Below are 12330 nucleotides of genomic sequence, written 5' to 3' on the forward strand. Positions count from 1 at the left end.
TATTAAAAGATTTCCATTTAGTGTTCAAATTCCCATTTGTCTCAAACATTTGTAAATAGTTTACACTTAAATAACCAAACATAATGGTTCTATTAATAAACCAAATTATGTAATACAATTTATGTTCATAAACAAAGTGACAATGCAAAACAAATACTACATAAAATTACTAATTGTGAGGAGAATTACGCAGAGCTTTGTAAAAATTATGACATAAGGTAACATTACTTTTGCTAAATTAATAGATATCTTTTTGTAAAGATATTTGGAATGTAATGGGGAAGCTTTTTTTGCTTTTTTTTAAAAAAAGATATTTCAGTGGAAACTAAGGCTTCTATAAAGCTGCTTTAGGTTGGACAACTTGAATCATAAAGTTCATGAGAAATTAAATAATGAGGGTACAGGTACAGGCAAGAAAATGGGTAAGGTGAACTCCATTCATGAACTGCAAAGTAACTTATCTTCTGAGTGTTGCTGAAAGAACATAGTGAAAATAGAATGTGACCCCAGGGAATAAGAAATAGTGTTTATTTCCTTCAAAATGCCATCCTATATAATAAAACTTAAATTGTTTGGGACTTGAAAGATTTCATACTATTAAAAATAAGGAATTTTGAGAAAAAGTATTCTGTGGAAGTGTGTAGTCACAGTTCTTGTGTCTTCCATTGGGGACAGGTGAGATTCATAAAATCTTTTAAAATGTGGGCAATATGTGGTAAAGTTATTTGCATTGGGTTTAACCTACTTTGCAACTATATTTGTATACCAAACATATAAAATCAGCTAATAACTAATAACTCTGTAAAAATAAACTTGGCATCTTTTCTCCAGGGATCACAACAAAGATGATGAAAACTACATCTCCCTTTGTCCCTCCAGATTGAGAATTGAAGAATATGTAGAGGTAGGCTGGTAGAGTGGAGGAAAAAGTTTGGAGTCATAATATGAGGCAAAAACAAACAAACATAATATGAGGCAATGCTGAAAATATTTCATTAGAAGGAACAAATACTTCACAAAATATTGTTGTAAAGTATTTAAAATTTTTATTTATAAACTGTTATTACCAATTGTATTAGTCCATTTTTGTTGCTTATAACATAATACCTGATACTGGGTAATTTGTAAGAAAATGAAATTTATTGCTTACAGTTTTGGAGGCTGAGAAGTCCAAAGTCCAGGGAACACAGCTGGTGAAGGCCTTAGTGGTGAGGACAGTGATCCAGCGGTCTCACATGGTAGAAGATGGTGGAGCAGAGGAAGACTAACCTCTCATGTGTTCTTCTTTTAAAGCCCTCAAGACCGCACCCATGACTGCCATTTTTAATCCATTCTCTAGGCATGGCCCTCAGAATCTAATCACCTCTTCAAGGCTCCACTTTTCAATTACCATAATAATATTTCCCATCCTTTTAACAGTCACAGTAGGGATCAAGCTACTAATGTATAAAACTTGAGGGCCACAATCCATCTCACCAACCTTACCCTATTTCTGAATATTTAGGTAAAAAGTAAAAATAGGTCATCTTGTGAGGGGCCTAGAATCAATGATACCCCAGTAGAAATGAGTATACCTGGCACCCAGGTGTTTATTTCTAATACCATTCTCCAATTAAAGGAATGAGGGATCCTTAGAGAAATGGCTGATTCCTAGAAATGAGGCAGGAAATATATTAGCAAGCATCTTACAATGCCAGAAATTAAGGAAGTGCTCAAAAAACCAAAATTGAACCAAAGAATCATACATCACGCAAGTGGGGGTGTGTCAAAGGGCATAGGAGCCAAATGAAAGAGTTCCCAATGGCCAAAACTGGAACAGTTTGAACAACAAAATAAAAGTACATCAAATTATGACCCAAAATGTAAAATAAATATCCACAAGTCCATACTGATATAAATAAATAATCAGATAAATTAATAAATAGGGAAGAAGAGACAAATCTCCCAGAAGAATTCCAAATAATTTATGTAGATACTCCACCCTCAAGGTCCCCATTCCTTAGTGTGGGCTGGGTATAGTAACTTCCTTCCATCTAAAGATTACTGTATTAAAAAGGAGAGGAAAAAAGGGGGAACTTTACAGTGGAGAAGTCTGAAAAGCACTATTTCAGCCAGGTGATCAAGGATAACATCAGCAGTGGTTAAGTCATGTTGATGTATATACCCCTGATATAAAGTGATGACAATGGTACTTTACCTTTGGGGTCTTCCTCCCCATAACCCCAGTCTAATCATGAGAAAAACAACAGACAAATCCCATTGAGGTATGTTCTAAAAAATACATGTCCAGTACTCCTCAAAACTGTCAATGTCATCTAAAACGAGGAAAATCTGAGAAACTGTCACAACCAAGAGGAACTTAGGGAGGCATGACTAAAATGTAATGCAGTATCCTGGATGAGATTCTGGAACAGAAGAAAGCTTAGGTAAAAACCCAGATAATCTGAATAAAGTTTAGACTTTTGTGAATAATAATGTGTTCAGTACAGGTTCATTATTTGTAATAAATGTACTATACTAATATAAGATATTACTAATAGGGAAAACTGGTTGCAGGGTATGTGGAAACTCTCTGTACTGCCTTCCCAATTTTTCTGTAAATCTAAAATCATCCTAAAAACTAAGATTACTTTAAAAAAAAAAAGCCATGAAGTCCAGGATTCAAAGTAAAGAATAAAATTCTGATCATGTGACACCATGATGAACATAGGATACAACAGTAATATCCTTATGTTTGACATAGGTAGGCATCAGATTTTAATTTACAAATCAACACAGATTAGTAGAGATAAAATGTTCTAAAGAAAATGGGCTGTTTTTATAACTTAAATTACATTTCTGGTTGTATAGTCAAGGTTTTGAAGTGAATCATTTTCATGGCTACCATTACTTTAAATAAGTCTTACACATTCTGGAGTATATAATTCAGACCTAAGAGTACAATTTCCATTCATCTACCCATTTATTCAACAAACATTATTGAACGTATGTTGTGTGCCTATTAAGAAGGTATTAAGGATATAAGGATGAATATTACATTGACGAGCTTAAAGTCTAAAGGGGGAATAGATTTTAACAATTTTAACGTGTAATGTGGTTAGTACATAGTAATATGCAGAGCAGTTATAGGAATAGAGTTTCAAGAACTTCAGTTCTGTTTCCTTAAAAAAAAAAAAAAAAGACATATTCACACCTTATATGCTAACCAAGAAAGGAAGAGAAATGCTTTGTCCTGAACCTTACCATTCAGGGAAATTTTTAACACATCAATTAATACATGTTTAGTAAAATGTATGATAGCAGTTCATTTAAAAATTAAGCTCACGGCTAGTTAGCTCACTTACGAGAGTGTGGTGCTGAGAACACCACGATTAAGGGTTCAGATCCCTGTATCAGCCAGCCTCTAAAAAACATAATTTAAAAAATACAATTAAAAAAAATAAATGTTAAGCTCATGAAATTTAAAAAATGTTGGACTAAAAAAATGATCTGTTATAATTTGTAGATTTTTATAGTGTTATGAAAGAAACTCCTCTTTTTGTCAAGAAAGGTTTCCCAGAGGAGGTCTTTTCTGATTAGAATCTTAAAAATGTGTAGGAGCCCAGCAGGCAGACAAGGAGGGAGAGGGGGTGTGGTAGGCAGAATTCTAAAAATGTCCCTAAGGATTCCTGTTCCCTAGTTATTCAATCAAGTGGTAGTTTAGGTACTTCTGTGAAGGAACTTTGTAGATGTAATTAGCTGACTCTAAAATAGGGAAAGTCTCCTAGATTGTCTAGGTGTGCCAAGTATAATCACATGAATCCTTAAAATCAGAAAAAGTCAGAGAGACCCTGAAGAAGAGATATGGCAGAAAGGAAGTCCGAATGATTCCAGGTATGAAAGGGGTTTGATCTGAGATGTAGAGGGCTACATGCAAGGACCAAAGAGATGAAGAGACGTCTCAGGTGCTAAGAGCAACTGGCTGACAGCCATCAAGGAAAAAGAGACCTTAGTCCTACAACCACAAGGAACTGAATTCTGCCAATAAACCTGAATAAGCTTGGAAGTGGATTCTTTCCCAGAGCTTCTAGAAAGGAATGCAGCCCTGCCAACAGGATGGTTTCAGTATTGTCAGACCTGGAGCAAAGAAATCAGCTGAGTCATGCTGTGCCTAGATTTCTGACCCATGGAAAACGTGAAATAATAAATGTGGATGTTTTAAGCTGCTAAATTTATTACAATTTGCTATAGGGGCAATAGAAAACTAATGTGGGAAGAAGACATTCCAGACATAGGAAGCTTAGCAAAGACCCATAGGACTCAATACTCCTGCATTGCTGTAAGCTACCACCAAAGAAGATACTCACCAGATATGTTCCTTGGACTTTGGACTTCCCAGACTTCGAAACTATAAGCAATAAATTTCATTTTCTTTACAAATTACCCAGTTCCAGATATTTTGTTATAAGCAACAGAAATGGACTAATACAAAAAATTGATACCAGGGAAGTTGGGTGTTGCTTATAACTAATACTTGAAAACTTGGAAAAGGCCTTGGAACTGGATGTTGATGAGAGGAGAAACAATCTAGAAAAAGCCTAGATTCTTTTTTTTTTTTTTTTTTTTTTTGTCTTTTTCGTGACCGGCACTCAGCCAGTGAGTGCACCAGCCATTCCTATATAGGATCCGAACCCGCGGCGGGAGCATCGCCGCGCTCCCAGCGCCGCACTCTCCCGAGTGCGCCATGGGCTCGGCCTAAAAGCCTAGATTCTTGTGAAAGTTTAGAAACCAAGAAAACCAGAGAAAGTTTGGAATGTTTTAGAGACTGGTTAAATGGTGGTGACCAGAATACTTATGGAAATGCATACTATAAAGGCCATTCTAAGGAAGTCTCAGATAAAAATAAGAAGGAGTTTTTTGGAAACTGGGGCAAAGATCACCCTTGCTATGAACTGGCAAGAACTTGGCTTCATTCTGTTCATGCCCAAACACTTTATGGAATGTGGAACTTCAAGGTGCTGACCCAGAGTATTTGACAGAAGAAATTTCTAAGCAATAAAAACATTCAGGAAGCTGCATGGCTACTTGCAACAGCTTATGCTGAGTTATGGCAGAAAAGGCACTACATAAAGCAAGAATGTATAATTAAAAAGGAAGCAGGGCATAAAGATTTGGAAAATTTATAGCCTGGCCATATGGTAGAGAAGCAGAGCATTTTCAAGAGAAAAATGCAGTGGTACTAAGAAGATTAGTACGAAAGAAGACATTATAAAGAGAAGGGGGAAAAGGCCCTGAAGGCATTGCAGAAGCCTCTGTGGCCAGTCCTTCCATTACAGGCTCAGACTCCTAGGGAAACAGAATGGTTTCGGGGAGCAGGCCTGACTGAGGTGCACTCCATGGGTTTGCTGCCCAAGGCCACCTCCAGATGCTGCTTTGGCTGCTCCAGCCATGGCTAAATTGGCCCCAGGTATGGCTGGACCCGTGGCTTTGGGAAACAAGCCAAAAACTTTAACAGCATTCACATGGTGTTAGGTCTTGCAGGCTCGCAGAATGCCAGAGCTGTGAAGGCTTGGGAGCCTCCACCCCAATTTCAAAGGATGTATGGAAAATCCTGGGAACCCAGGAAGAGATCTGCTGCAAGGGTGGATTCACAGCCTTTGGTAGAGCCAGTGCCAAGAGGAAATGTGGTGTTGGAGTTGGAGCAGAAAAATCCTACCAAGGCCATGCCTAGTGGAGCCCTAGGAGCGGAACCGCCATGGAGACCCCAGACTTGTAGTGCTACCAGCATGCAAACCCAGCTTGTGAGAGTTAAAGAATTACCTCAAACCAGGAAAGCCATAGGAATGGAGCTACATGATGACTTGGGGACCCAACCCCCACACCAGCATGCAGAGGACATCAAACATGGAGTCAAGGTACATGATTCACCAGCTGTTGGATTTAATGCCTACTCTGCTGGGTTTCGGACTTGCTTAGGACCTGTTGCCCCTGCCTTTTGGCTTATTTCTCCATTTTCAAATAGGAATATGTACCCTATGCTTGTTCTACCATTGTATCTTGGAAGTAGATTACTTTTTTGATTTCACAGACAGGACTTTGAACTTTGGACTTTTGAATTGAAACAAGTCATGACTTTGGGGATGAAATTAATGTATTTTTCTATGAAAAAGACATGAGTTTTGGGGGGTAAGGGGTGGAATGCAGTGGGTTGAATGTCTACCCAAACTCACTGAAGTTTAATCCCCACTGTAACTGTTGAGGATAGGAAATCCTATTACAGTAATTGAAAGGTGGGGCCTTGAAGAGGTAATTAGATTGTAGGACCATGCCCTGGTGAATGGATTAGTAATGGTAGTCAGGGTTGTGGTTCTGAGGGCTTTAAAAGGAGAGCATGTGAGAGCCTCTCTCTCTCTCTCTCTGCTACGCCATTCACACTATGTGAGACCCTGTGTTGCCAAAGTCACCACCAAAGTAGGCCCTTGCCATAAGTGTTCCCTTGACTTTGAACTTAACCAGCCTCCAAAACTGTAAGAAATAATTTTCATTTTCTTATAAATTACCCCGTTCCAGGTATTTTGTTATAAGCAAGAGAAACAGATTAATACAAGTAGTTAATGGAACTGAAGGGAAAGGTCTACTTTAGCTCTGAGCGAATGACTATTTCTTTGAGTCACATAGTAGGAAAGTTTCAGTTTGAATCATCTTAGAACTCTAGCTTGATAGTGTTACTTGCCAGCTATAAATATTTTAATAGTAAGTGACTTTTTTTGTCCCTAAAGGTAAAGAGTGGCTCTCTTGGTGTCTCTTTAGCAGAGAATATGTTCTTTAGCAATAGGGGAAGATTTGTTTTACATTGTATGAAAATAATCTGTATTTTATATGTGAAGAAACCTTTGCTCAAAGAAATTGTGATTTGTGCTAGGGTATTAGACCAGCATATTTGATCAGAACTAGAACCTTGTTTTCTTGGCTGTATTTATTATTTGAAAATCACTTAGATATTCTTCAAAATAAAAATCATTTACTAAGCACTGTGAACACATGGCACTTATTTGATTATTACCTAAATATTATGGACACTTTCTGTTTAGAGTTTTACGATATTAGTTGTAAAACTTCACTGACTTTTTTTCTTGTTTCATATTGTATAAGAAAAGGGGTAGTGTGACAAACATGGGTTAGGAGCAAAGACTGTTTATTCCTCATTATTAGAGAACTCTAGACCCTGGATTAATTGCTAAGATTATTTTTGCAAGTAAATAAGCTCTTGCTGTGTTCTGTGCTTGTTGGCAGGCTGCATAGTGCCTAATGGTGTTGTTGTATACTAAAGAATTTGTCTGGTCTTTGTGCTGGGTTCCTGGCACCTAACTTCTAAAAACCCTTGGAATTTCCTGAGTGATTGAAGTGTTATGCTAGGTGACCCCTGAAGTGTCAGGTGACCTGGATAGTTCAGAATGGGAGCTATCTTCAGAAGGACCAAACATGTGATTAGAGGGTTGGGACTTTGAACCAACCTGGCCTCTGGGGAGGGGTGGGAGTTGGAGATTGAGTTCAGTCATGTAGCCAATGATTTAATCAGTCATGCCTATGTAATGAAGCCCTAACAAAAACTCTGGACACCAAAATTTAGTGGAGCTTCCTTGTTGGTGAACAACTGACATGTATATGTGTGTGGAGGGGAATGGAGGGGTGACACATCCTGATTCCATAGGAGAGGGCATTGAAGTTCTGCACTGCCTCCTAGACCTCACTCTAGGTTTCTCTTTATTTGGCCGGTCCTTCTGATTTGTGTCCTTTGTAATAAAACTGTGGTCATTAAGTATAGCACTTCCTGAGTACTGAGTTGTTCTAGTGAATTATCAAATCCAGGAGGCTTGTGAGAATGCTCAAATTTATAGCCAGCCTGTCAGCAGTGCAGGTAGCCTGGGACCCCCAAAGTGTGGCTGGCATCTAAAATAAGGGCAGTCTTATTGGGACCATGCCCTTTAAATTATGGGGTCTACACTAACTCCGGGTGGTTATGAAAGAATTGAATTGCAGAACATGCAGTTGGGATTGAAACAGAGTTACTGTGTTGTGTGCTCTTATGATTTTCAGAGAATAAACTTCAGTAATTGAAGTGTATTTAGTGTCAGCTAAATACAGCATGGCTATGTAGTTTTGATGTAATTGAGAGCCCAGGATATTGTGAATCTCTTAAAAATACAAAACTTACTGGATTGATGTTGATGTACTGTTATTAAAATCTTAATTAAGATAAACTTTTAAGATAACCAGGATTCAATTTCCTTATTTTTGAATATTTCTCAGTAGGATCAGTAGATTTGCAGAGATCCCTCTAGGTTCTTTTGCTTTATGAGCAGCAGCCTAAACCTGCAAGATCACTGACTGGATTTGGAGGTTGTGTGTTCAGAAAGGCTAACAGGCCCATCATGGTTTAGAATATGTGGTCTTGATTAGTAGCTTAATAGAGGGTATATGGCTTTTTCTACGAAAGACAGAGAATTCTGTCCTACATTTGAAGAATTGTACTAATTAGGTGTTTGAATACAGTAGCAAGCAATGTAGAAAGTTACCAAAGAAGGCACAATTAGTCAGGGATTAGTATTATAGTCAGAAGGTCAGAACTAATACAAATAAAAATTCAAGCTAATGTAGAAACACATAAATAGCTAACTGTTGTAATAATAACCCCAAACTGTCAGTGGCTTGAGACAATAAAAGTTTGTTCCCATACATGTTTATCCTAATGTAGGCCAAGGAGGGGAGAGGCTCTACTTTGCAGATATTCAGAGACTCAGCTTTCTTTTTTATTTGTGACCTTCCCATCTTCTAAGGCCTCATTTGCATTTGCATTTAGCTTATGGATGGCAAAGGAAAGACAGATTGTGTGCCTTGACCTGGAGGTAACACATCACTTCTATTCACATTTCATTGGCAGGAACTAGTCACTTGACCCACATGCAGAAAAAAACTTTTCTTTAAAATATTTAGACTTCTGTGGTTATCCTTCAGGAACAGGAAGATAAGGAAATACTGTGAGACTTGGCCTTGGTTTGTGGAGAAAGACCCTAGTCAGAAACAGGTATGGTGGAAGTAGACAGTAAGAGAGGGAACTCCAGGGACCCTGGGAGTGGGAAGATTTAGGGAGGTGAGTGAGTGAAGAAATATGTAAGATAGGAGCTGGGCAGAATTGTCAGGCCAGTTAATGGATTAGTTTCCCTACTTTTTGTCTCGTTTTTGCAAAAGGGATTTTCAGTGTCAGTTGTAAAGTTCGTGCTTGCTTTCCTGAATGGGGAGGTTTTTGTGTCATGGTATTAATGAGTAGTTATTCCTGTAAACTACAAAGAGGAAACATACCTGTAGTATACGTTTAATAAGAGAAGCTAGCTTTGCAGATTTTGTCATGCTAATCCTAATTGTAACAATTTTTTAACAATTCCCAGAAGTGTGCAGTATCCTGCTGTATGTCCCTGGAGAAATGTACTGATTTGTGTGCCCACTGGGGAACCCTAAACCAGGGACCTTGCACATGGATGTATGTCTGTTCAGAGGGCTGTTTTGGACCATATCTATCCATGACAGTGGATGGCAGTTCACAGCCCTGGCTGTACCTAAAGATCCAAATAACTACCTTGATGATTTCAGTGTACCCTTAGACATTTGTCGTGAATCAGTTCCTTTATTCCTCCAGTTCAGGAGTTCCGTAGGCAACTCTCCCAGCCCCTTGAATTGTTTTTGTGAGGGAGGGCAGGAAAAGTTTCTGCAAACCTTGTTTGAAATATAGAATTCTCACAATATCTATGGTTAGATATCCTCCCAGAATGGAAATTTAGCCTTTGATATTATCCTGGGATCATTCAAACCTTGGGATATGGATAGGAAGGTTTTCTGGCCATTGGCACCCTACCTTATCATTATTTAACTCTTTAAAGATCTCTAAAAGTTTTGAACATCTGTGTAACCCATAAAAGATTTCCAGTAGTTTTAAAATCCTTCAAAGCTGCTAAGTTACAGAACTCTAATGTGAATTTATTATTAGCTCGTATCCTTACAGTAGTAAACTTTCCTCCAGGAGGTGACACATCATAGTTAATAGTGCTTAAGAAGATAGTTGATCAAATGGGATCTCAGTACAGAGCAAAATTCAGCTTATGTTTGCAAAGAGTTACAAAAGGTGATATTATTTATAAGGTTGGATATAAAATGAGGGTCCTTCAAAAAGTTCATGGAATCATATTATCTTTAAATTCTATTTTTCCATGAACTTTTTGAAGTACCCTCATATATGCTTGTTCTTTACCTTAACTATTGAAATATGTTTTTTAAAATATATATATTTTTTATAGAGCAGTTTAAGATTTACAGGAAAATTGAAAAGATAATACAGAATTCCCATACTGCCCTTCCCCCCCACATACTTTCACCTATGACTAGCATCTTGCAGTAGTATGTGGTACATTTGTTACAATTAATGAATCAATATTGATACATTATTGTTAACGGAAGTCTATATTCAGATTTCCTTAGTTTTTACCTAATGTCCCTTTTCTGTTAGAGGATCCCATTTATGTAAGTTAGCATGTCTCCTTAAGTCCTTCTTGGCTGTGACAGTTTCTCAGACTTTCATTGTTTTTGATGTCCTTGACAGTTTTGACGAGTCCTTATCAGGTATATTATAGGTTGCTCCTCTTAGAATTTGATGTTTTTCTCATAATTAGACTGGGGTCACGGTATTATATGGTAAGACTGTGTTTAACCTTCTAAGAAACTGCCAAACTGTCTTCTAAAGTGGCTGTACCATTTTACATTCCCACTAGCAATGAATAAGAATTCCTGTCACTTCACATCCTTGTCAGCATTTGGTATACTCAGCTTTTTTGACTTTAATCATTCTAATAGGTATGCAGTGGTTGGGATGTAATTTTTAAAGTTGGTCATTTAGTCTTACTACCTTACTTTATTATATCCTACTATAGAAACATTACCTTTCTCCTGATATTTCTCTTCAAATTAACATTAAGAAAAGAATACATGTACTTTTTCTCATACAAATTACTGTTCCAGGTTTTTAGTAGCATTTTACTTATTACGTTAAAATTACCCATTCCCTTTGCTTTCTTATTACTAATAGCTTATGAGCAACATCCCATTGATGTTAAGCTACACTCTGATGTTAATGTCTCATGTTTAATTGCTTATGTTTAATTTTTGTTCTCATTTTCCATTCTTCAGAGTCATTTTTTTTTTCTTTGTTCATAAAACTTTTTTGTTTCTGTTGTATTATGTAGTTTTGTACCAATGGCTAGAAGCAGATCGTCATGGCAAGAGCCAAGATGCTGCAAATACGACTTCAGGTAAAAATAAAAAGGATGGGGTGTTAGAAATCATCACTGTAATACACCCCAAGCCCATTATAACTGTTTCTTCGTTTGTCTTTTCTCAGACAAACTTATAGGTATTATTTTGTATTTCTGTCCTCTCATCTGCATTTTAATTCTCATTACGACCTCATTTGCTTCAAGCCTTGAAAAAATGTATTCGCTAGTCTTTAAGCTGTCTTGGCAGATATTTCCTATTTTCTTGGGAGGAAAGGCTTAATTCCTGCTAGCATTTAGTAGGAGATTACCTTGCAATGTTACTTTGAATTAAGTCTTATATGTAATTGTAACAGGGATATTAATATTTATACAAATTTATAATCCTTGTTTGTTTCAGGGTAATGTTTAAAATTTTAAATTTTAAGTAAAAGATGCTTATATATAATTTCCATTTCCTGGGATTCCAAATTCTCAGACCTGGCCATTTCTCCTGCTTTGTCCTAGCAGTAAATTCTAAGAGGTTTATACAATGTGCTTAAAATGAGAGAATGGCTGATTAGGTTAGAGTGTGGTGCTAATAACACCGTGGTCCAGGGTTCAATTTCTGTACCAGCCAGCTGCAAAATGAAACAAAAAAAAGTGTTCAAAATGAGAGGTGTAGGTTGTTCCTGCATCTCCTATCCCCAAAAGGCGTCTCTAAGATTTTCTTCGTTGTCTGGTACTAGTAGGAATAGCTGCATCCATTCATTTCTAAATCCTTAACAATGATTTCAGAATTTCTAAATAGTTGGCTCTTCCCCTCATTTCCTTCAAAATTGTGTTTGCCAAGACAGCTGTATATACAGCAATGATCATTCCTATTTTGGCAGTCTAATAAGAGGTGGTGGTAATGGTGGTGGTTTTGTTTTTCTCTTGTTAGATTTGTGATAATTGTTTTGTGGGACTTTTTATTTTTCGTTTTTGTAAAATTCTTTCTTTGGAGTTGGTTTCCTTCACTCTCATTGATTCATTGTGCTTCAAGAGGGTGTGG

General features: G+C 37.2%; 1 protein-coding gene across 2 annotated transcripts in view; it reads left to right on the forward strand.

Moving 5' to 3' along the window:
• DENND5B (DENN domain containing 5B) overlaps positions 1 to 12330 on the forward strand; it is a 193362-nt gene that overhangs the window by 79042 nt on the left and 101990 nt on the right. Inside the window, exon 2 of one of the 2 annotated variants that reach the window (XM_063075274.1) lies at positions 11271 to 11336. The exons of the other annotated variant lie outside the window; for it this stretch is intronic. Within the exon in view, the coding sequence (XP_062931344.1) occupies positions 11271 to 11336 (66 nt within the window). The remainder of the gene's footprint in view (positions 1 to 11270; positions 11337 to 12330) is intronic. 2 annotated transcript variants of the gene reach the window in all.

The sequence above is a fragment of the Cynocephalus volans genome, chromosome 12 (genome assembly GCF_027409185.1).
Source record: "Cynocephalus volans isolate mCynVol1 chromosome 12, mCynVol1.pri, whole genome shotgun sequence".
In the NCBI taxonomy this organism is placed as follows: domain Eukaryota; kingdom Metazoa; phylum Chordata; class Mammalia; order Dermoptera; family Cynocephalidae; genus Cynocephalus; species Cynocephalus volans.